This window comes from Podarcis erhardii (assembly GCF_964252035.2).
Source record: "Podarcis erhardii genome assembly, chromosome: 5".
In the NCBI taxonomy this organism is placed as follows: Eukaryota; Metazoa; Chordata; class Lepidosauria; order Squamata; family Lacertidae; genus Podarcis; species Podarcis erhardii.
The window spans coordinates 68,128,893-68,155,585 of record NC_138509.1 but is presented as its reverse complement, the minus strand read 5'-3'; the positions used below and the strand labels follow the sequence as shown (position 1 = coordinate 68,155,585).

At 40.6% G+C, this 26,693-nt stretch overlaps 1 protein-coding gene across 1 annotated transcript in view; it reads right to left on the bottom strand.

Moving 5' to 3' along the window:
• Positions 1-26,370, bottom strand: part of CLSTN2 (calsyntenin 2) — a 323,329-nt gene extending 296,959 nt beyond the window's left edge. Inside the window, exon 1 of the mRNA XM_081861525.1 lies at positions 26,060-26,370. Within this exon, the coding sequence (XP_081717651.1) occupies positions 26,060-26,123 (64 nt within the window). The 5' untranslated portion in view covers positions 26,124-26,370. The remainder of the gene's footprint in view (positions 1-26,059) is intronic.
• Between the last annotated feature and the right edge of the window lie 323 nt (positions 26,371-26,693).

The following is a 26,693-nucleotide window of genomic DNA, read 5'->3' as shown; positions in this document are numbered from 1 at the left end:
TAGCAACTAATTAAACTGGAGCAGGCCAGATGCCACAGTATGAAAGTAGAACTTATAACACATTGAAAGAATCCTTAGGAAGAACACATAACCTATTCTTCAAGCCAGAAATATACTCACAACGACAGAGTACAACCAAATATAATGCTAAGTGATCTTAACAGAATTTTATTACAAGATTTTCATATCCCAGCTCCCCTGGACCATTCATTCCTATTCATAATAGCTCCTATTCCCGTAGAACCTTTTGCATGTTCTAGAAAATTCCAACAACATATTGACAACTGCTAGACGTGTTGGTAAACGTGGCCTTTTGTGAATCCTGGGTGCCATACTAGAGGAGTTATTCTAAGTGGCAGAAATTTATTCTTTAGGGCAGAATAAGGAGGAGGTCACTGAAGAATGTCACCCTTCAAAGGACAGATGAGAACATGTGTCCCTCTAAATGTTGTTGGATTACAACTCCCATCGGATTGGATATGATTAATTTGTATGTATATTATGGGACGCAGGTGGCGCTGTGGTCTAAACCACTGAGCCTCTTGGGCTTGCTGATCAGAAGGTCAGTGGTTCAAATCCCCACAACGGGGTGAGCTCCCATTGCTGTGTCCCAGCTCCTGCCAACCTAGCATTTCGAAAGCACGCCAGCGCAAGTAGATAAATAAGTAGTGCTGTGGTAGGAAGGTAAACCGTGTTTCCGTGCACTCTGGTTTCTGTCACGTTGTCCCATTATGCCAAAAGCAGTTTAGTCATGCTGGCCACATGACTCAGAAAGCCGTCTGTGGACAAACACTGGCTCCCTAGGCCTGAAAGCGAGATGAGTGCCGCAACCCCATAGTCGCCTTTGACTGGACTTAACTGTTCAGGGGTCCTTTACTTTACCTTTGTATTGGGAAGGTTTGGGATTATGTTTGGTTTATCCTGTTCTTGTTACTGCCTGTTACATTTTTGCATTTTTAAAACAAATTAATCTTCCCTGACCATTCACCATGCTGGCTGGGGCTGATGGGAACCATAGTATCTGTATCAAACGGTATTTCAGTCACAGACCAGCATAAGATAAAACATATGGATAAAGCTGTTCTGTGTGACCTGGGAAATTATATAGTATAGGCAAGATGAACCTAGCTTGTATATCTGTAGAGTATTGGCGGGGGGTGGGGTGGGACATGTTCTTTTGTTTCCAGTTGCCCAGAGCAACATGGGCATTTCCTCTCCTCATACGATGTCTTCTGAAAGTGGCCTTCCTGGATGGCTGAAGGGAGGGCCTGGCAGTGGGCCAGAGTGAAAGCCCTTTGCTGTTTTGGAATTTCAAGGTTGGTTATATATGGCAATTGGTAGGTGAGGTGTGTTCTGATTAAAAATTTTGGTGACCTGGCTAAATCTGCTTGGTGTTCGCTATCTTCCACACGCTGTTTGATTGGGATTTTTTTTTTTTTTTTTTTTTTTTTTTTGCTTGTTCATACACACACCCCATGTTGAGTAAGATCTGCGTGGTGAAGAGTTGTTATTATGTCTAACACTGCACGTTACTATGTCATTTGGAAACTGCTCTTAATAGTTAAGGGATAAAGGCCACACGAGATTAAGGATAGCTCTCAGCCAGTAATTTAGTGTGGCAAGGCATACTCTAGCTTCGATTTTTACAAATCCAATTTTGAGACGTACGGTAGCATTGGAGGTGTGTTCAGGCATTTGTAGAGCTTATCTTAAGAATTTAGATTGTACCAGTTCTAATGGTGCGCAATTGGTAAGGGGGCCTACTTGGGCACCATTCACAAGCTGCACAATGGCTTTGACCTCAGTCAGTTTGAGGGCTGCAGGTATATATTGTCCGCCTTTAGTCCTCACGTACCCGAGTATTGCATTTACGCTTCTCTGGGCATTCCCTGCAACATGATCACCGTGGGCTTTTCTACTTCCTGAGGAGTGAAGGTTTATACCCAAATGAGAGGTTTTCCACCCCTGCTCTAAAGCCAGTGGTGATGGAATGCCAAATGACTGCTGTCAGGGAGGGGAGGAAATCTGATAAGAAAGGAAATGTTATGGAATCTTGTGTAAGAGGGCATGACTGGCTGGAACCCTGAACAGGAGCACCCACTTTCTGTGACAATCCCACTTGTATTCCTATTATTTTAATGGTGCAAATAGGCACTGGGTAATCCACATAAAAACCAAACTAGTGCCCAACCAGTGGGTGGCAAATACATTTTTTGCATTTCAGCAGCCATTCTTTTAGAGCTCCATTTCAACAGCTGTAAAAAAATTAGGAAATTTCAAGGTGGGTGAAACAGTAATGAATTGCTTCATGTCACTTTGGGCCAGCCCTATTGGACACCTTGCAAATTGATTGTTAGCCTCCTGTTATGCATTTGCCTGTCTACCATGGTTACGATGCTGTCAATTGGACTCAACTAATTATAGTGAACAAGTCTGTGACAAATAGCAAATTATCTCTTTCAGACTTCAAGCATTAACAGGAATGAATGACAGAAAAACACCACTTTAAAATAAGAACATGTTCTCTCCAAAACCACAATCAAATTGAAAAGCTACTGGGTCATTTTAGATAAACATTGGAGTTCACAGATTTGTATGCTATTACAAGCAGCAAGAGACAAACATTTAGGATTATCACTTATTAATCTTGTCAGTCAGAAATTCACAAAATAAAGCTGACAAGTAAATGTGCAGTGCTGAAGAAATACAAAATGGCAAAGCATACATTATATTCTTCTGCTTTTAATTATGTCTTGTCTCTGTTACTTCAAGAGACAATATAGGCAACTGACAGACTTTGTCAGAATTGCCAGCACCAAACAGATTTTGAAGTTGGCTCAGTAACGCAGAGAAATATATCCAATAGTCTGCTGCATTTCTAATGGTACACTAGAAACAGAAATGAAAAGGTTTGTATATCTAGTGCAGCAAATACCAAAACAGATTTTGAGTAACGGGAATACAAAATGCAGCAGATGTAACTCACTTAGATGTAACTCACCCGAACAGGCACTACTGAAGCATCCAAGACTGTTATCAGTGGGAAGAGAAGTCTTGTAGCTGTGTGCCTATTCCCATGTGTAGATTCCACTTCCAAAGTTTGCTATCAGTTTGGAATTGAAATCCATCCAGCAACACACAAACACAATTCTGGTCACTACTACAAGGCTTCTGTTCCAGACTAGCCGGAGTTCTGAAAAGCATCACTCCCCTAAAGAGTGGAAGTATGATGCAGTCATGTTGCAGAAGGGAAGATAAACCTCTCATGTCATGTGAATATTTCTCTGTATTAAGCAGATTCCAGATAAGGTAATCAGAGTGATTGACTATGTGATGATGTAAACGAAGAGAGACGAAACAAACGCTTACATAAGCTATGATGTATTCATGTTAAGGGTATTTGTTCAACTGGACAATCTTACCTTTCAAAAGAGTAGAAAAGCTAAAGGGGGGGGGGAAAGGTGAGAGTTTGTTGCTATAAAGAAAGACTTAAATAATTAATACCTTCTAGCAGCTGGGGGTGGGTGGGGGGAGGGAAGGAAGGAAGGAAGGAAGAGACTAAGGAGAAAGTGTGAGGTTTAAAGAAAAAAATGAATGTGTGTCAAGTAAAAATTATTCAGAATACAAAAAAATATAAAGCTGAGCACTAAAGTTGATAACAAAAGGACAATGCATAACTTGATGGTGAAAACTCACAGCCACTGTTCCAAAATGAACAAAACTATACAGAGACTTCCTTTATTAAAAATGATTCTAAGGCCTTAGAATAAATTAAAATCTATTTGTTTATCAAAAAGATGTACTGAACAGAAACTGATTTCCACAGAGAAAGGGTGTTGTTTTCTGGAAGGGAGGGTTTGTATTTGAAACTAATCAACCAAGAGATGCTTCATTACAAAAGAAAAATGCAGCATAACATCTTACTCTACTGAAAGGAAGAAAAATCAAAACTGTACTTCAAAGAACAACCTGGACATCTTTATGATGCTAATTAAAATTGATTTGGCAAATGCAAGAGCATAGTTTGGGAGAATGGACTTTTTGTTCTTTTATTTAGTCTGCCTAACCTCCCAAAGCATTTAATTCTAATTAGATAGAACCAGAAAACTGAACTGGCAGGAAGAGTCATTGACATTTCATTAATGTCTGGTGTTCCATTAAGCTGTAGGAAAAACCCAAAGTAATAGCACTTAGTCCATACCTTCCTTGAACATTTAAATGAGCTATTAAATGCAGTTAAAGTGTTTTTGAAAAGGATGCCAAGTGGTAAAACTTCCAGGATGCTTGATATAAACTATGTGTGTGTGTGTGTGTGTGTGTGTGTGTGTGTGTATTCAGACATTTCCCTATATGGATTACAACTGAGCATCACTATCTCAATACCATAATAAACAGGTATTTGTGTCTGAACTCCTCATCTTCAGAACTGTTTGAATAAAAGCGAAATAGTACTGAAATTTGAAGACCTAAATACTTCATATACTATTGAAAAGGAATCATCATGCAAGACCTAATTGAATTCAACAAAAAGATTCCTTCCAGTAGCACCTTAAAGACCAACTAAGTCAGTTCTTGGTATGAGCTTTCGTGTGCATGCACACTTCTTCAGATACACTGAAACAGAAGTTTCCAGACCTTTCTATATAGTGAGAAGGTGGGGAGGGGTATTACTCAGAAGGTGGGGAGGGGTATTACTCAGAAGGGTGGTAGGAATGGGTGATTGGCAGATAGCTGTGATGAGCCTGTTGACGACTCTTAACGACTGCAATAGGTCTTACAGGAGGAAGCAAGGGGTGAAAAGGTGAAAAATGGCTTTGTCATGTATAATGAGATAAGAATCCAAGGTCTTTGTTCAGGCCAGGTTTTTCCATTGTTTTAAGTTTGGTGAATTCAACAAATTTGCTTCATGTATTTCTAGGCACCTAATCCAAGAGCAAACCTCATGATAGCTCTATATTAAAAACCTAGAATGCATTCTAAATCCTTGCTTATTTCCCCTTATCCAAGAGAAGTAATAGTATTATTCCCCAGTTCCCACAACCCTCAAACTCTGCTTTACAGTGCAATTTCTTCTTGTAAGTCTCCACTGTGTTCAGTGTGGCTTATTTTCATCATTCATCTTGTAGATACTATTTGGGAGATGCTACTGAAAATAAAATGTACTTCGGTACCTATAAGAGAAACAATACAGTATTGGTAATCAGTACTAGGGGCTTAGGTATCACAGGGATGCCTCTCAGTTAATGGACACATTGTTTCCACCTGCTATTGGCATGCTGTATTCCGTTTTCTGTAGTTGTGTGTGTGTGTGTGTGTGTGTGTGTGTGTGTGTGTGTAGAATGGGACTAAATGGCTGACATAATGGTTGACGTTGGGCTAGGTAATTTGAACATCCATTAATGCCAGATGATCTGCTTTGTAAATCTCTCTTCCTGCTTTACATTTGATAATTAAAAAAAAAATTAAAACAATCCTGTTGCAGCTGGTTAAAAATTCACATATGTTGGTGAAATCAATGGAGCAAAAAAATATAGTATGAATAATGGGGTTAAATGACTTTTGAAGGACAAGAACAGCTATTCTGTTTCGCAGCAGCTTCACAGAAATCTCAGATTCCAGTTAATATGACTTTATAACTTTTTTTTTATAAAACCTAATGAGTGGACGCTCAACATTAACTCAACTCTTTAGACAGGGATAACATTATGAAGAGGACATTTTGCCATCATATGACTGCTAATAAAATTCCTTACAGGGACATTAATCTTTTCACCTCTGTTAAATATTTCATTACTCAGAAATAATAAGTACTGGGAGTAAAGGGGAGGGGAATATGCAGGGGGAAATACAGACGTCATTTAGAAAAGGATCTAAAATGTGCCTAAGGAAACATCAAAGCTTTTATTTAAATTTTAAAGTATCATCTGAGATATTAAATACCACAATAAACATTATGATATTAGTTGTATGGAGTATTTCCTATCTTTTTAGAACCTTGTATTCAGAGAAAGATCCAGCAAGGGGTTCTGCTGGGGAAATGCAGAGGTGTTTCAGTGCAGCTCCCAATGCCATATCCCCTACTGTTTGAGGGGATTCCCCATACATAAACAATAGCTTTTGAAGAGACACCAGGGGAAGGAAGGGTTGGCAAAAATTGCCTCTCTCCAAGTGGAGTTACCACGAGCAAAGTTGCACTCTTGCCGATCAGAAGGTCAGCGGTTCAAATCTGCACGATGGGGTGAGCTCCTGTTCCTTTGTCCCAGCTTCTGCCAACCTAGAAGACACCAGAACACCATGATGGAAGCCAGAGTGCACAGAAACACCGTTTACCTTCCTTCTGCAGTGGTACCTAGTTATCTACTTGCACTGGTGTTCTTTTGAACTTCTAGGTTGGCATAAAGCTGGGACAAGGCCACGGGGAGCTCACTGCATCGTGCAGATTCAAAACACTGACCTTCTAATCAGCAAACCCAAGAGGCTCAGTGGTTTAGACCACAGTGCCACCCGCTCCCTATATGTATAGAACACACACAACACAAGCTTGCACTTAACCTTGATAAATTACATTACCGAAAGGGGTAATTTGTTGCTCTCATGGGTCACATAATCTGCCTGCCTGGGCAAGCCATAATATGGATTACCATAACCACATGAAAATGATGGCTTCCAGTGGAGAGCTGGTACCTACTTTGGTCCTCAGCTTTTTAGAGCAGGACAGCAGTTAACCTAAGGTTTGGATTAGCATATCTTATGAACCTGGTCTCTCCTCCTTAAGCATGACCTTTAACCATAGGGCAATCTTTGGCTACAAATTTTCTTTGAAGAGGAGAAACCTTAACCATGATCCTAAGTTCATATGACATGCTAAACCTTGGCTTGGCTGCTTCACTCCACTGACCTAAAAACTCTGGAACAGAGCAAAGTAGCTGTTTACCCATGATATTGCTTTGCATCAGAGAAACAGTGGCTTCATCCTTGGGCTGTATTGAATACACTGAAGGAATCTGGTGGATACCTGTTTGAAACAATAATGCAGCATAAATCATAACAGATTACATTAATTTACTAGAGTCTGATACAGAATCTAATTTAAAATCAGAATTATACTGCACTTCCCTTCTACTACATCAATTACGTCCATAAGAAATGCCTAGCTCTTACAAATTACAGCTGCTGATGCATTGGTTAAAAAGCTTCCTGGCTCTTTCAAGTTTACTTAAGGTTGCAAGATGCAAGTTGGGTATGTTTAGCCTAGTAAAGAGAAGATTGCAAGGAGATATGATAGCCATTTTCAAATAACGAAAGGGCTGTCATATAGAGAATGGAACAAGCCTGTTTTTTACTGCTCCGGAAGCTAGGATCAGAACCAATGAATTCAAACTACAAAAAAGGAAATTTTGACTAATTGTGACAGCTGAACAGACTCCCATGAAATGTGGTGGACTCTCTTTCCTCTGAGGTTTTTGAGCAGAGGTTGGATGCAAGCCACCTGTGATGTATGATCTAGTTGATATTCCGGCATTGCAGGGGGTTGGACTAGGTTACTCTTGGTGTCCCTTCCAACTTAAAGTTCTATGATTCTAAGTGCCATTTAGAATTCCCCGAAATTTCACAAGTCTGTAAAGCAGCACAGTGAACTGCTATTTAGAGCAAGGGGTGTATGAATTGAAATAGCAGAAGCTTCACTGCACATGCAAAATTCACCATTCACTTTTCATGCCAACAATAGGGTCACAGTTGTAGAAAGTAGAAGGTGCCAGATGAGCAGAACAGGGATGAAACTTTGCCCCAAGTAATTAGTTGCATGGTATTTGAGCAAAATCTTTGAAAGCCAAGAATCAATTAAAACTGCCCCCCCCCCAAAAAAAAACCCTCAATATATTTCTGCCTGCATTTGATGTAAGCATTCCTGCTATGATTAACATGATTTCTCAGCACCTGCCTTAAAAAAAAGTCACTCATATGCAAAGCTTTGTTGATTAAGCAATCAGTTAATATTGAATGTCACTAAAGTCTCATTATCTCACCAAGTTGTCAAGACTGGATCAATTCCCATCCATCATCCTGAAAGACTACACTAAGCTTCACATCCAGATTCATGCAACTGATACTGTAATTAAGCAGCAGCCTTAATGATCCAGTCAGACAAGCCAATACTGCAAGCAAGTCTAAACCCAATTCTTCAGGTCTAGCTTTATGAAAAGTTGAGCAACTGTAAATAAATATGGTATATCAGACATGATAAAAACATTCAGTGCCACAGAGATATACTCTGCTTCTATATACAGTTGTATGAAAATCATTACCATAATGAAAAACATATCATCATCATTAATTGAATGAATAAATAAATAATTATCTTTCTGTCCTGCCCTTCATTCAAAAGGCACCAAGGGTGACAAACATGAAAATATTACAATACAATTTAAAATAAAATAAAAATATGTTTTAAACAACTGAAAACCATCTAGAGACACCTAAATCAATCATAAAGCTCACAATTACTAATTTCAAGATTCCCATTACCAGTATCTTTCAGCCATTAAATGCCTGGGTAAACAGGGATGGCTTACATTGTAAGTCGGTAATGGGGCAGACAGACACACCACATCAGAGCAAGCATTCGATGGTGACCCACTGCTGAGAAGCCCATCAGACTTTACTTTTTCTTTAGCATTAACCAATATCTCTCCCTTGCCTCTCAGCCACATTCCCTTGCCTCTGATCTCTTTTTGCTATAGTCTTTGGAATAGCCAGGACATGTCATAGGAAGGCACAAGCCAACGTCCAATGGAATTTTTGAACACAGTGGTACCTTGGTTTGCAACCATTTTGGATTACAATCGTTTTGGATTACAACTACGTCAAACCCAGAAGTGTGTGCCCCCTTTTTTGGATTACAACCTTTTTTCTTTTCTTTTCTTTTCTTTTTTGGATTACAACCCTTTCTTTCTTTTCTTTGAGGCTCATTGGCGAAAGCGCACCTTAGGTTACAACCTGCTTTGGTTTACAACCAGACCTCCGGAACGGATTATGGTTGTAAACCAAGGTATCACTATACTATGAGGAGGGTTCCAAAATAGCCCAAAGAAAATGGTCTGAGTCTGGGGTCAGTTTGTCAGCCACTCCTTCAGGACCACTAATTTGGATAGGGAGAAGAAAACATGAAAGAAATGGGATCCTGCCAAGCATCTAAATCTAGCTGTGACTGGGTACTAGCACATTACAGTGAGAAGTGCTTTTTGCTTCTCTGCGTTCACCCTACAATCAGGACAGGTAACCACTTCTCCCTACCTTTTTGTATTTCATTAGTTTTACTTACCTCTACCTCTTGGAAGCTCTGAGCACAAAACTATTTCTAGGTGAACTTTTCCCACTCCTGGTTTATTTAGGCTGCATACAGACCATAAATTTCAGGAATCTAACACCCTCCCCCAAAGAATCCTAGGAACTGCAGTTTACCTGTCACAGAGTTACAATTTCTAGCACTCTTAAACTATAGTTCCCAGGATTCTTTGGTAGAGTGCTTTAAATCTTGGTCCAAACTGCACACAATAGTGTGTATGCAGTCTTAATCTCCTTTTGGTTCTGATGGACTTTACACCTGTCCCAGAACTCTCTGTATCTCCATGGTTTCTAGGCAATGTGGGATAGGTAGTCACTTACAATTTCCTCTGATTTCTGTAGCAGCATTTCAAGTTGCATTGTTCTTTTATTCCTTGTCAGCCATTTTGTGCAAACATTATAATTATAATGAACTGTGATTACTGCTAATTCCCCAAGCACAAAGATAATATTTTCAGTTAATGGGCATTGCTAAATTTCCTAAAGATAAACCATGTAATAGTTGCATGTGCTGTGTGCAGTCATCTGTAAACTGCTCCATGAACAAACGTGTATGTTAGAAGTTCATATGTAGGTGTGAAGAAACACAAGGGCAGTAGCAGATCGTTGAATGCACTCAAAACACTGCTGAGGTAAATTCAGTCTTAAAGCATCTCTCCCTCCTTCCATTAGTCCTCTTTGAGGTTTTTTTGTTTCCTCTTCAGATCACATAAATATTTTGCCTTTCCTTAGCCCTCTTTGTTAATCATTTCCTTCTAGCGCTCCTGAATAAGAGTTCTTCCTGCAGCAGCCTTTTTCCACAGGTATTTTTCCATACTAAAACATTAGTGCTAAACAAACAGAAAAACGGCTACTATCAATAATTTGGCATAGTATTTATAGCAGACCCATTTCTTCACCCACATCAGAATTTCAGAAAGCCATGGGTCAAGTACAGACTAATCCACTCCAGGACTTTCCATGGGCAAGCAGGACAAAGGGAATTCTGCAAGGAAGAACATTGGTCTGCACGTAACTGTATGCAAAGCAGGAACTCTAAAGTAAAATTATACCAAGAGCAGTGCAAATCCAGATTCTTATTTCCAAGAGCCACAGGATTGTGAACACAAATTTGTGTCCCCAGTTAAAATATATAAAAAATGTGTTTATATGAATAAATCACTGCAGAAACAGAGAGTGGGGAGTGAGTGAGGTGGTAGATGTGGTGGCAATATTTGTGGAGGCTTTTAAGTACAACTGCATCTGTTGAACAGTTGGTATAGCTTGATAACAGCAGAAGTGTGATTTTAACATTTATCCATTGTTAGGTAATTGGTTAAAAAAATATACCATGATACTTCTGAAAAGCATTATTTGCATGGCATGCTGCACTGCTAAGCAGCCAAACTGGAGAATGACTTTTTAGTGAAGAGGTAGGTGAAAACACTGTTGCCAGACAAAGTGAGGAAGAGGTCTGTGAAAACACCAACAACAGTCACATGAAGTTTCATTTGATATATTTTCTCATGTCTTTGTAGCCCAGCAGGAAACAAGGGCAGGGTGACACAGAGAACGAGGATTAAACAAGACTACCAAACTTGAACATAGTGACAAAGCACATGTAGCACAAACTGCAATTCACAAACCAAACCATGGTTTCAGATTCTGGTTCGTTGACATCAAACAAAATTTGGTTAGTGAGCCGAGCCAGGTTCAGACATACAAATATAACCCAGAGTTAAACCAAGCAAACTATGATTCAGCTTTACATCAGCACTCTCCACACTGAGCCAACCAATTACACTACACCGGTGAAAAGTAGGTGAAATTTACAAATAGCTATTGAGGGGGGTTCTGCTTCACAGGATTGGGCAGGATTCTGCTTTCTATAAATGAGATCACAAGAGAGAATAGTGAAAAGGAAGGAAGGAAGGAAGGAAGGAAGGAAGGAAGGAAGGAAGGAAGGAAGGAAGGAAGTCTACCAGGTGTATAACCAGTGCTTTTTTCGGGGGGGTACTCAATGATACGCAGCACCAGCACCTCTTTTTTGTTGTTGTTAAAAAGTGTGACGCATAGTGTAACAACTTCATGGTGAGTACCAACACCTATTTTTCTAGAAAAAAAGGATTGTGTATAACTATCTTATGTTAAATCTTAAAAACAAAGACAACTTAATTAACTGTAGGGAGGACACCAGTTTTAAGAAATCAATATCTTAACTCATTTTCAATTTTTTTTCATATTTTTTGCTTCCCCAAAGCACTTTAGAAACTGAATTGTACCCAATGAATCTTTCATATGAGCTATAGAACTTAAACATTATGCAGACCATACATAAGAGTTAAAGGAATAAGATTAGCTGCTGAGCATGACCCGCTGTGTATGTTTTTGCTTTGCAGCAGGGAGCACAAAGTCCATCTCAGCAGAAATAATCTGCTTGTCCAGAAATATTGCTAGGAAAATATAGTCTGTTTTAATGAAGTGAAAGAATTGCTGGGCACAAACATGGAAAGAGAACAAGAGCAAACAAAACCTAAGCTGAGGAAAGTCAACATGGCTTCTGAAAAAGGAAGACACTGCCAAATACTTAGAATTCTTTTTGAGTACATGAACAAATGTGCAGACAAAAAAATGTTCTGCAATGTTAGGTATGCATTTGTTTTGCTACAGAAAGTATTGATCTAATTTGTAGAGTTTTTTCTATTCTAATCAATTCAAGAAGGTTCTGGAAGCTTCTCTGTGTGGTACAAGCTGGAAGTTTCCAGCTGACAAGCAAGATTCTATTCTGCCTAGAAACAAGCAGAAGGTTCCTGAAGTTTTGGTTATTCCTTCATAGAAGCTGAACAGCTGGTTCAAACTGGTTCTGTTATCTCTTCCTGTCAAGGTCATGCTGACTATAAGAACAGGCCAGAAGGAGCCAGAGTTTCTCTTTCTATATATCTTTTCTTCTGGTGTGGTGGTTTGTATATAGAATGCTTATCTTAAGGTTTTATTGTACAGTGGTACCTCAGGTTACGAAGGGATGCGGGTGGCGCTGTAGGTTAAATCACAGAGCCTAGGACTCTGATCAGAAGGTCGGCAGTTCGAATCCCCGCAACGGGGTGAGCTCCCGTTGATCGGTCCCTGCTGCTGCCAACCTAGGAGTTTGAAAGCACGTCAAAGTGCAAGTAGATAAATAGCGAGAAGGTAAACGGCGTTTCCGTGCGCTGCTCTGGTTCGCCAGAAGTGGCTTAGTCATGCTGGCCACATGACCCGGAAGCTGTACACCGGCTCCCTCGGCCAATAAAGCGAGATGAGCGCCACAACCCCAGAGTCGGTCACGACTGGACCTATGGTCAGGAATCCCTTTACCTTTATCTTTACCTTGGGTTAAGTACTTAAATTCATTCCGGAGGTCCGTTCTTAACCTGAAGCACCACTTTAGCTAATGGGGCCTCCTGCTGCTGCCGCGCCGCTGGGATACGATTTCTGTTCTCATCCTGAAGCAAAGTTCTTAACCTGAAGCACTATTTCGGGGTTAGCGGAGTCTGTAACCTGAAGCGTATGTAACCTGAAGCATATGTAACCCAAGGTACCACTGTAAATAAAATAGAGCTACTTTCATCTTAAAGTATACATCCAGAAAGGCTATTTTGGGTGGTATAAGGCTTTTTAATATCTAGCCTGGGTAACAGGATGCTGTGTCCTTAGAAGGCTGCTGTGACAATTCTGAAAGACACTTTAAGCTGCTCATCTCAATAGAAACTCAGGTGCCATTTCTGTGACAGGTCTGAATGAGGTGTATATTATCTGGTATAGTATTATAAGATCAGTTTCAGATTCTAAGGCCTAGTGATGCAGGCAGGGTGCTTGTGGCCATTCAGTAAACTACATCCTCCATTGAACCTTATATATCACGTCTGATTTGAGTGAGCTTGTTTAACCAGACTGTGTGACTAACTCTTTGGGAAGGAGTGGCACCAGCTACACTTAGAAGGGCTAGTACTTAGAAGGCCACTTCTCAAAAAAAATCAAAAAATTACTCTGGACATAAATATTCCCTTTTTAGGGAAGATGCTGTTCAGCTATAATCACACTTGGAAGAGATCTGGGCACATTCCAATCTGGATTCAGGACTGAATCGCCCTTGGTTGCCTTGATGGATGAGCTTTATTGCCCTTGACATCCTGATGGAAGAGGACAGATGACGGCAAACCTGTTGCTTTTCCTTGATAACTCATCTGCTCTGAGCAGCAGATCAAGTAAAAGACTAGGATCCACCAAGCTGTAGCATGCACAAATATATGTTTACTAGCCCCTACTTTTTCTCTCAATGGCTTTCAACTTTGGGGTCGAAATCCAAATATAGAGTTAGCATGCGTAATTATACTGCTTTCAATAAACCTGAAATGTACATCAGATGTTGTGCCAGGAGTTTTAAAAGAATCTTGGGATTTATAGAGGTGAATTATTGAAAAGGTAACTGTAAAAAGTCCACATATTTGAGGATATAGTAGAATCTATAGTGATGTGTACAAACTATCTCAATTATTTGATTGCACAACATGAATTGTCTGCAAATAGGTATTGAAGTGATCTGGCTAAGATTCAGTAGGGAGTTTACAACATGGAACAGCTCCAATCGAATAGTCTCTGATATGGCAAGGCTCATACCTACTGTGCTCCCACTGTCCCATGGCACAATCATTGCATAGATTCTTGGTTTAACTAGTTGTCTGGTTCCTTCCCCACTGTTCCTATACTCACTCCTTACCTTTGTGTTTTCATACATGTTTTCACAGGATTCCAGAAACTGCAGCATATGCTAGTTTCAATACTGTATACGTTATATGCAAAAAAGAAACAACTAAAAAAAATTCAGTTGATTGGTTGGGATTCAGACAAAGCTAGTTATGCTTTAGTTGTTCCCAACAAAATAAATGGAAAAATTAGTAATTATAAACTTAAGGCCCATTTATGTCAATGGGACTAAAGAGTAGTGCATTTTGGGATATCTCCAGTGCCGACAAGGTGTTACTGGGAAAGGGAAAAAAACATGATTAACTAAATTCCAATTGAATCAGAAGCAGCTATGAAGGTGTTGGATAAGTGATTGGAGGCAGCAATGGACTAGATGAAAGAACAAGTTCATAGCTGGGAGTCCTCATTGTTCCACTGGAGTCCCAACTGGCCTCTGAGCACTTAATGCCTGGCTTAGGCTGCTTGGCCAGCCAAAACCACTTCTGGACCAGGATAGTCTGGTCCACTAACCCACTGTGGAAGATGGTCAGGAAGCAGCTGTCAGGCTAGAGAGTAGGCAGCCCAATGAATCGCTAGTCTTGGAAGTGCTGCAACTTGCTGCCAGTGAACTAAATGCATTAGTACTAATATGCAAAGCTGTAAATAACTTTGGGTCCAAGTACCTAAAGTAGTGACTGCCCCCACCCTAACATCAACGACTTCAGGTTTTACTACTGGCAGGTAAGGTCATGTTGGTGGCTGTGCCCAGCTGGCACTGACCCATGACCAGGTATTGTGATGCTCACTTACAGAATGTCCTCTCTGGTGAGAGGCAAATTCACCCCCATTATTAATGAATCAGAAGAATTTAGAAAAATTGCTGTTCACCCAGGCGTTTGGTGGTTGAAATATATTGTTTAAAGCAACATTGAAAGTAGTTGTGAAAATATTTGGCGTGTTTTTAAAATGTTTAAAGAGTTTTGGGAGGAAGGGCAGGATAGAAATCGAATACATAGTAACAACAATGCCAGGATCTGAAACTGCTTCCTTGTTGCATTAAACAGGGGATTTACTCACTACCTGCTCTTAGAACTCACTCTAGTGAACTTAAATTCCCTTCTGTGAACTGCTCTGAGCATAATGTATTTGTGGAAAATCTGTTATATAAATAAACTAACTACAGCTACTTCAAAAAGATGCTTGTGTTGAGCTCTCTCTACACTTACTAGATATGACTTCTTAGCCTAGAGCAGCAGCACTTCACAGAACAGGAGGATGGATTTGAGTCTACCCTTTATTCCTAAAATGACCATCTCCAAACTGGGTCTCCGAAACTGTTCATTACAAATAGGAGGCTACTAATTTCTTGAAAATGACTGGCTGGCTGTGTATTGCTTTGTTATTTGTGGCTAGTGGGTAAATTCTGTTTAATCAACTTTTCAAAAGAAGCAGCCCTTGCTGGTTTACTGTTTAGACATTCCGAGCGCTCACACATTTATTTACTTATTTAAATATTTATAACTGCACTTCCATAAAAATGCAACAAGGCAGTATACACCATTCAAAAGTTAAACAGTAAAAACATTAGAAAATGATACGTGTTTTGCCAACAACATGTTAAAGAATCAGGGATGCTTCTGTTTACTGTTTCTGAGCAAAGGGGCACCATGTTTTCCTCTACAACCATCTAGGATCTCATCTGTTATCCATGACTTCCCAAATAAAATATCTAATTGTTTGGAGATTTAGCACCCTGGAGTGAATTTCATCAAATCCTGCTGATTTGAATTCATCTAAATAGGTTTAGCCTTTCCTGGTCTGCAGTCCGTGTTGTTAAAATTATATTAACCATCTGGTCACAATTCATCCTTTTCAAATGATAAAACAAGATGAACAAGCATTCATTCATCTATTGTAAGCAAGGTCATATTCAAGGTATATCTAGGGTACTGGTTTATTTCATTTTTTTAAGCTAATATAAGCTTTTGATCGAGCATGCATGATTGTTTGGTGACATGCTAGCATAAATACACATTTTGTATGGTCCATTTTTCCTCAATTAAAATAGTTTGCATATTCCTTTGCATTTCTTTTTATTTTATAATTTTGTGACATGAGGGTATATGTATCAGCATTTCATGGAATGTTATTATATTTTATGTCTGGTTTTAATTGTTGTTAGCCACTTTCTAGTGCTGTATCACCACTAAAAGGTGGGATCTAAATACATTACACATAAAAACACAGAGCAAGATGTTCCTTAAAACATTCAGGGCCCAGGTCATTCAAATGTTTCATTGTACATTGCGGATAGGAATTTAGTTCATCAGAATAATTCCTATCCGTAATGTGAATTTCAGTTACATTGTTGTCTTTTGGTGTTTATTATGTTGAATTTTTAATTTAAAAAGGAACAGTTCAAGCATAGACCCGCATATTCCTTTCTCTACTAAAGCTTTCATATTCAGCCTTTCCTTCACTAGTTTCCATGGACCATTTAGACAATACAGACAGCTATAAACAGCCCAGAGTATGTCAAAGCAGTATAGAGAATCTCTTACATTTTAGCTAGCTGTGAAAGAACTGGGTGAAGTTAACAAAGACCTTTACAATTTATTTATTTCTTGAATGAATAACTATAGTAGATAAGTTACTATTCAATTTCAGTTGCTAGGATATGTTAACTTTGTCTTTTTTTAAAAAAGCCTTACTCTAAATAAGATTGCTATTCAGCTGCCTCATAAATATCAGCGCCTTCTATCCTATATTTATCTTTGGCAGTATTTTTGAAAAGCTTAGCTGGGGACAGTAAATCAACCTTTTCTGCAAGCCATCTTAACTTGTTCTACCTATCTATATTTTGAAGTCACCATTTCATTTAACTAGAGTACGTTGTACAGTCCTGCTGACACAACATACAGTGGTATCTCTTCCAACAAGTTTCCAGAGCTTGTTTCCAGTACATTTATAATTAGAACAGGCATCATTCGTGTGCCTGCTAAGAGCAACTGCACGTATTATTTTTCATTATTTATACACCTAAAATCATTTGTCAAATGTGCATTTATCAGTAGATGACCAATGTGCATAAAACTGTCAGGTTGTTATTAGCAGTCAGGTTTAGGTCTTCAGTGCAGCCTGCTACCGACATACTTTATAGTCTTTATCTTGGCTACAATTCCTGAAATATCTATTGCTAAAACCATGTCTGTTTGAGATTTCTGAGGGCACTGCATACGCCCACATTGCATGTTCATCATGCTACTATAGACATACTACAACATAAACATAATTAAAATCATAATTAAACTGCTGTACTTTCACTTAAAATTTTGTTAGACCTAATGGATTCATTGAGGCAAAGGTAAGCAACCTGCACTTAAGCTGTGATTGGAAAAACCTCAACATGAGAACTGGAAAGAAAGTAGTGTGGCTATTTATTATTATTATTTTAACGGCAATTTAATAGGCAAAGGAGACTGCAATTTCCAAAACACTGCTGTTTAAATGCATGTTTGGAGAATAATCCAGAGCTTATCTCAAAAACCAAAAAGTTGTGTGAAGGAGCCTGCAATCTTGCCAAATAATCAAGTTTCTCCTATGTAGTGAGCAGTATGGATGAACAAGAACTACAGCTCCATGGCAGATCTAACTGAATCCAGTGCATGCTCGTACACATGCATACTGCTTTTTGAATTGCAGTTGTTACTGTGAAAGAATGCAGAAGATAATGGGATCGATCTATACAAAGGTTCCTTCCATTTTATTTATTTATTTATTTTATTGCATTAATTAACCAGACTTCTCTCTTAAGTGTTAGGCTGCAGCACATTACGACACAGTACATAAATAATCGAATTGTAAACAACAGCACAACCAATATAATATCACTAAATGCAGAATGATCAAATATCCCCACAAGCTTTAGGGGAAAGGTGCACTTGCATGCCTTCTAAATACACGCAGAGTTGGCACTAGGCAAACATCTACAAAGTAAAAGTTACAAAGTCTGGGGGCTACTGCAGAGAATGCCCTCTCACACGCCACCACCCCACAGATTTCTGAGGGTGATGGAATTGCCAACAAGGCAACAAGGCCTCCTCTGCCAAGCTTAACTCTTACATCAGTCAAGAGGACAAGGCACTTTCAAGTATTTGCAATCCCAGTTGTTTAGGGTTTTGCATGTCAAAGACAAGACCTTGAATTGGGACTAGGATAGGTAGAAAACACCATTCTCTCAGAAGCAGTGTAATACAAATTCTTCCAGCCAAACCAGTCAGTAGTCCAGTTGCCTTCTGCACTTCTTTCAACATTATGAGTTGTCGTCTTCAAGGAAAGACGACATACAGCACATTGGCTGGAAGGACAGAAATGATATTTTGCCAATTCCATTTCTCAATATAGCACCCAACAAACCTCTAGGACATTGTGAGAGGTGATGCTGAACTCCTCTCAGGAAATGCTGCCACTGGCCAAGAGGAAAGTCTGGATCCAACACTATGTGATCACAGTTTCCAACCAATGCAGACTGAACACTCACATTATACCAGTACTGCAACAGATGGTATCTGAAAACAAGATCAAACAAGTCATAGTGTATGGCTTGCCAGGAGGAAGAAAGAAGACCATCAACTAAGAATGCTGCTGGCTCATGGCTCTGGTTTTATATTAATACAAATGCTTCTCCAAGATTAAAAAGTATCAAGGTAACAGGTGATAATAACAAAACTGAGATGGAGTGATTTATATTTCATCCACTATCTGAAAGCATTGCAATGTGCAGTCTCTGCTGTAGGTTCAACAGCATACTATGGCACCCTACAGCAAATTCTTAAAAACAAAAACGAATTTTGTAGTATTTCTATTTGGATTATTTTTTAAACATCCATGACACAATATCATAGCTACTCATGAGGAGAAGCAAGATATAAGCATTATTGTTATTTAAAGAGGGAGACAAAGCAACAGGAACAAAACAGTTCACAAATATTATTTAGTTTAATTCCCCAAGCACAGCCTTCCAGACCGAACTCATAGTCTTCCCTGATTATTGACCGTTCTGGCTAGTCTGAACAGTTGCACTTCAACATCAGGAGAGAACCAAGTCGGGAAAGGCTGCTCTTGCTAGACTCTTTAAATATCAGAAAGCCTCCATTATCTCTCCCCAAGAGTGGTATTTCTCATCCTACATTCTATATACATTTATTAGTGCTTACAGATTCAGCCATCCCTTTTATACTTATAGAATCCTCCATGATTTGTTGTGTTATTCCTGCTTTTCACATTTCTAATAATACCCATATTTCCACATAGCCATCATTCCAGTAAGAACCAATTCACAAGTTGACATGGCTTGTTTGAACTGAACTGTGCTGGAGCTACATCACTGCTCCACCACAAGCACAAGTTGGATCACACCTAAGCTACCATAGGACAGGTGTTCATGGTGCAGTTCAGGTGAAATAGATTCAGTCCCCATGTGATGATCTGTTAGCATTCCCATCTTCCATAGTTCAACTGAAGAGGTTTTTCCACTGATCTGGAGTGCCTGTTACTCCAGTTTAGAACCCGCACCTACAACATATTATCTAAATCTACTCTTGGGCAATAGATCCAAATTGCTCTCTAAACATTGGGGAAAGTCAGATTTACCTTTGAGATTAAAAAAAAAAGCTCTGCAAGAAATACATTAATGAGCACAATAAGGGATCAGTATTATGACATCAGTATGCCTTCTATGTCAGCCTGACCAAGTAGCTTCGGGAACATTTTGCATGAAAGATTAGGTATATATTTTAAAATGTCATTAGAAATAGACACATCATAATCTATCTGTGTGGTGTTGGTGGGGAGAAATACATATAGTTGATTTTCATCTACACCAAACCTCATTATTTTAAAAGGTACTACTTTCTTTAAAATTGTATAACCTTAGCCTGTATTAATATTTCACAGTTTAGCCAATTATTTTACCAGATGAAGAAACAAGATGCAGTTCCAATCAGTTTGCTACTAATTTTTTGCCCATTTTTCTCACAGATATCTTATTAAATAGCATTAAGGACAATTTGCTATTAAGGGTAGCTATTTCCTATCACCCCTGCACTGGGCAAGCTAAAATTATATATTTTCTTAATATAATCCTCTTAAGAGTAAGAGGGGATCTCTTTGAGGCAAGTAAGGCAAAATTGAGGTTACTGTTCAAGAGACCTTGAATTACGCACTTTGAGAAAGAGGGCAAGGGCAAAGTTGCAATTTAAAGAGACTGAAATGAGGATTTAGCAAATCTAAGTATTTTCTTCAGTATCTGATACAAAATATTGTAAGCTGCCTTAGGGACTGACACTTCATATCAGATGTTCTCTAGTGCTGAGTAACTCCCGCCAGGAGTTTTCTTTTTGCATAGCTTACAAAGCAAGGGAAAAGATTCATAGTGCAAGGTCACACATCTACCATACAAAAAGAGCTGCTGTAAGAATGTCTTATATAAAAATAACCAATGACTGCAAGCCCATGATGTACAGCAACTTAATTTTCAAGAAAACTAAACACTGTAGCAACTTTAAGTATTTCCAGTAATACTGAAGAGCCACGGCTCAGTGGTGGTGGATCTGCTTTGAATGCCTAAGTTCACAGGATCAACCATTAGCATCTCCAGCTAGAACTGGGGATGGTCCTTGAACCTGTGACTCTGCAAAGTGGCTGCCAGCCAGTTTGTAGACATTACTGAGCTAGATGAATCAGGTGGGCTGACTACATATGAGACAGCTTCCTATGTTCTCAATGCTAGACTATATCCTAATACAGACAATCAGTGGTCTGGTTCCTATGACATGGTAAACCAGGAGACATTCCCTGGATTAAACAGACATTCATTCATGAACCAGGCAATAAGCTTTAAGCTCCTCAAGCTTTGCTCTTTTCTTATTTCCATTATTATTTTAAGGATATTATATCCAAAACACCCACTAACCTATATCGTAAGAGTATAGGGGCTTCTTGAAGTATCCTGCGATCAAGTAGGCCTGCGTTAAGCTAAATATCTACAAACAATATGACACATCACATTAAAGTAGGGCAAAAAGTCTTGGTAGCGTCAGTTTATTAGCCTCATCTAATAGCGACAACTAGCAACATCTATCACAGCAACTGGTGATCTTCAGCAAAACATTTCTCTACTGTGAACAATTTACTCTAATGTCAGTGAAGTGCCCTGCATACAAATTTATTGCAAGGCATAAGGAAGAAGCCTGTAGACATATTCTAGTTTATTGATAAATAGACTGCAACTTCATTGAGGGAGAGAGGTGTATTTTTGTCCGTATTACTCAGAGAAGTGCCAAGTACATTGGTGGTGACAAATAAAATATTTGTAATAAATGTATCTGATTATACAGACCGAAATGTGAATATATCTCAAAGTTATACTGGCTCCCTTTTGGTTGCAGCTGTTATGGACAGTTTGAGATATTTGTGATCTGCCCTTCACCCAAAAGGTTCTAGGGCACCAGACAACAAAGATTCAAAGCATGATTCACAATAACTAAAATTAATATAACCCATGTCATAAAATTCAGAATACCAAAATTTACTTGTAGACAAAGAGTTGTTTTTTGGAAAGGTATTATTGCTCTTTCCAAGGCCACAGAATGTGCAAGCAGACATACTTATGATGTCTCCAAGCAAAAGGATTCAGGTATAGAGTATGTATTTTCATATATCCAGAGTCCTTACATTTTACAGATAAAGAGGGTAAGTCAAACTACAATTGGGAACAATAGCCAGTTCATGCTACTGTTTGCTTCCTGCATTATCCTGACAGAATCACACAAAGCACAAAACTTTAGCAGGCTAGGTGCTAAGAGGATATCCTCAGAATAGCAACTGGTACCATCCCAGAACCACAGCAGATAGAGATGTGTTTGTTCATACACAGAATAAACCAAAGAGTGATAGTTCCCTTCAGTAGCCAGTACAGGTAGTGAGCACGTGAGTTGCTCAGTTACTTATGTCTTCCTTGACACTGAAGCCTCTGTGTTTTTCGGACTTCCGGGTTGGCGCCATCGCCGAATGGCGGACTCCCTCCGAGCTCCGGAGGGAGCCCGCTCGGCAGGGGCTGGGTCCTACCGCGCCGGCGACGCGGGGACCCTCAAAAACCATGGGCGCTGAAACCCATGGGCATGGTGACTCGGCGGGCACCGTTTGCGCCCCCCCGACCCACGAAGGAGCCTTTTTAAAGGCTGCGGAGCGGGTGCCTGGGGGTGTGGTGCTATGAGTCCTCCGCTTCCCCTGCCGAGCGAAGCCACATGCCATTCAGCGGAGAGCGCTGACTTCTTCCGTTGAAAATTTGGATCAAAAAGAACAACCCGTGAGTAATTGGAAACTGGACTTAAAAAGGGGGGGGAATTAAATTCGGAGCGAGTGGGGGAGGTGCAAAAAGGAAGTCAGTCTCCCCCCGGTTGTAGAGGAATTAAAGCAAAGGATTTGACAACTAAGATCGAGTGCTACCTTATCTTGATAAAGTTACTAATTTCACGATGGAAAATTATAAGATTGGGCTGGAGGAGAAAAGTAAAATGTGAGCTAAAAGGTACCCCCCCCCCCCCGTGAACCAGGAGCGATCCGCGAGAGCGCCGGGAGAGGAGCAACAGAGGCTTTGACAGCTGTCAAAGGAGCTGTCAAAGTTGAAGAATAAAAAGAGAACTTTGTTACGAGGACTTTGCCGGTTATATTCGTTACAAATTGGATATTAACTGTTTAAAATAAGGAATAACAAGTTACTTTGACTGTTGGGTGTGATCTGGAAGGAAACTGAGTTACTATAATCCCTCTAGAGGGGATGTGGGACACTACAAGTATTGCTGGTATGGAATTTGAATAGGACTTTTTATCTCCTGGGAAACTGCAGAAATGGAATACTATTTTGTCTACAGAGGTCTCTACACTAAAGGAGACAATGGATTTATCTATTGAAGAATGGAAGGGACTTGACGTAAAGTTTTGTTCCTGAATAACAAAGCCTCTGTAGAGGATTTAGAAGCTTTTGGAATTAGAACATTTTTGCAGGGGAGCAGGAAATGAAACTAGAGGAAAGTGAGGAGAGAGAATAACAAGAACAACATGAACAATAAGAATTGGATAAAGTTGGAAGTGGGAACATTTGGGACATCCAGATTTGAAAGGTCTAAAGAAACAAAATTGGAGTTTTTGCTCTTGAATACAGAGATTTGGATGGAAAAAATGGGCCTTTTTGAGATAGAGTTTTTCCAAGATTGGACGTTCAAAATTAAAGATGACCAAAAAGGCGGCAAAGACTTTTAAAAAGACGGCAAAGTGGACTTGTGAAGGATTTCGGCCTAGAGGTGGGATCTCCAGGATGACAGCAGGGATGGACACTGGGGAACGCAACCGGGAAAGGGGGGGGGGAGATATTGGAATCCAAAGGGTGTTAAACTATACTTTATTCTTTTTTCTATCTTTTTTTATTTTAACCTGTTCTGCATATTAAAGAGGGGAACTCGTGGAAGGGAGCGGGGTCGATTTTAGGGGATGGAAAAACATTTTTAACATTGGGTTAATCATAATAAGTTTAAAATTTGGGGTAAGAACTTGTTGAATCTGTTTGAAGGAATTGGAATACAAAAGGGGGTGGGGCGGGGAAGTCCTGAAAGGATATCAATGAAAATAAGGTTATAAAATGGATGTTTTCTTTTTCTTTTTTCTTTTTTTTTTTGTTATATTTGAAAATGTTCAATAAATATTATTTTTTAAAAAAAATGAAGCCTCTGTGTTTTTCAGCAGGAAATAACAAGAGGTGGACTGACTTGCAGCTCTCTCTTGCTAGGTAAACCAAACAGTAAATCAGCTGTACAAAGACCTCAAGGTAGGCAACATCCTCCTTCAAGCTACCAAGCAACTCACTTTACATGTGTGACCCCAAACATATCATATTGGGGGGGGGAATCAATTAAACATATCAAGTATTCTTTGCAATCACAGTACCTTTCATCTAGATGTTCTACAGCTGCTCTCTATAAAGAAACCAAAACTTGAAATTCTCACACACATTTACACAAATGAAAACAAAATCACAATGGGAAAGTAACTGGTGGAAACTGTAGCGATTCTCCATATTTGAATACGTCATCAAGAATGAAAGCATAATGTCTTGTTGACATCTTTTTATGTCTCTATAATGGTCATTAAAAAGTCTTCTTATATCAAGCACTAAACATCATGTAAAATTGTAGAAGTCTAACAATGCACTTTGCAGCCCCCCAGTGGTAAAGTAGAATTCGTAACTTTGACAGAATTCATATGTACTGTACCAGTTTTTATAGAATAGCACTCCTCAAACACCTACAGACAAAACTCTCACGTTTGCCAGAAGGAAATCATATGGGGGTTATTATAAAGGAGATAAATAGAGGGACAACTGCCAGCTGCTCTATTTCTGTCCATTGTTTGTAATCTATATTGCAATCAAACTGCATGCAAAAGACAAAGATTATAGTAATTGGGCTGATGACCTCAGTGCCTTGTGCTCAAATAATCTATATTTCTGCTGGTTCTCAGAGTATAGTCCTCCAAGTTCCTGTGAATTAATGTTAATGTTTTGTCCTAAGCATACACAAACAACAATGAACAAACTTTCAAATCATAACTATGGTATTTACTGTCTTTAAGAAACAGTGACATTTTCAAAGCAGTGCTTAGCAAAGTTCTAACCACTTCTGTTTAACACTGAACAGTTGGCATCCTAGAGAAAGATTCACAGCAGAAACGCAAGACAGAGAAAGGGAAATCATTTACTTTTTGAGAGGCAAAGTGAACCACAGATGTCACCAGTAGAACTAGTTGGGTTAAAAACAGAAATTACTAATGCATACTATCAAAATAAATCTATGAATAACATGTTTCATCATAGAGGGAATACCAAAAGCCACCTGGGGTTATCTAAGCAGTTTAATGCTACAGAGACTATTATTATTTTCCCTGCCAAGTTTTCCTTTCTCTCTGACAACATTGCTTTCCATTGAAGCAACACCATAGCAAGGGTGAAAAGTCTTAAATGTGTTTCATACTGAACCAAGGAGGAGTATTGCAAAGTGGAAGAATGGAAACTCCAGGGCCAAGTGGGCTCCCCCAGCTAAAATGAAAAACGAGTATTTTCTGTGTTAGGCAGGCTACTCAATGTTTTGGTGTCTTCAACTTTGCTGATGCAAGAGCCGAAATACCAAGTTTCAGTGTGTACTACTGTACACACAACCGACCTTCCCTACCGATTCGAAAACCCTCTTCAAATAAGCCCTTTGGCCAGAGGTCCACGCAAAACAGACTCCTTTCTAGACTGGAGCTCCCTGAGGCGAATCAACATTCCGCCCCAGTGTCGCCTCCTCATTTGCAGCCACTGGCTGCCTTTCGCTCAGCCAAGCAACCCGTTGAAGCCCCGCCAGGGTCAGCGCGCTCGTCTGCGAAGAGCGAGGCGTTCGAGGCACTTCACCTTCCCAGAGACTTCGCTCCTCCTGGCCCAATCGCGGCAGCGCCTGCCCAACTGCCCCCCAACTCCAGCGGCTTCCCCGCGCCCTTCCCCTCACGACGCCTCAAACTTTCCCCGGCTCTTCTTTCTTTCCCTCAGGGATGCGTGACGGGGAGGGAGTCCCTCTTCCTCGCCGCCTCCCACCCCACCCCCTCTTCTCTCCCGGAGGCGAGCGAGCTTCCCCGTCTCCACCTGCCGTTTCCAGGGGCAGCCAACGAAGCTTCCCCGCTTCCCTCACCCGCGCCAAGACCAACGGCAGCCCAAGCGGAGGAAACTCCTCCGGCGCGCCGCCACAGCCTCGTCCGGCGCAACAAGCCCGCCAGACACAACAAACGCTGCCGCCGGCGCCCTCGCAATCGCCCCGGGAAGGAAGCGCGGGCGACGAGGCGGCGCCCCTCACACCTGCGCGCAGCCTGGCTTTGCCGGGAAGGCGGCGGCGAGGCGAGGCGAGGAGGGAGGCAGGGAAACTTCCCTTACCTTTGGCGGCGAGGAGACTGGCGACCCCGCACAGGAGCAGCGCCCACTCCCAGCACTGCCTCATCCTCTCGGCGACCCGGTCGAGCAGGACGCGCTTTCTTCTCCTCCTCCTCCTCTTCCTCGGCTTTTATCACAGCCGCCTCCCTTCGTCGAGGCGGAGGAGGCTCCGGGCTGCGCCGCGCGCTCCCTCAGACCGCTCGCGTCGCTGGGCTGTGGCAGCGGAGTGAAAGGGAAGCCAGGAGAAAGCTGGAGCAGCCGCGGCGTCTGCTAGAGGAGGATGACGGCTACTGCTCAGTCATTCGCAGGCTTTACTGCCAGGACCAAAGCAGCTCTCCGGCTTTCAGCGCGGGACTGCTGCAACGTCACGGGGAGGAGAGGCGTGAATATTCATGAGGAGGAGGGGCGGGGGGGAGAGAAGAGACGCGGCTGGAAGGATGTTCGGCGCGCGCAAACTACGGCGAAGGAAAGCACGCTTTCAGAAGGCTGCCACTTTCATTCCGCAGGAATAGCCTCTGAGTTGGGGGCTTTAACCTCTTCTGCCTTCTCTGGATGTTGCAGCCAGAAGGATCGGGTGCTGGCTGCCCCGGGCGAAGGTGGGAGCAGCCACCTCTTCCTGCTGCGCACCTGCTTTCTC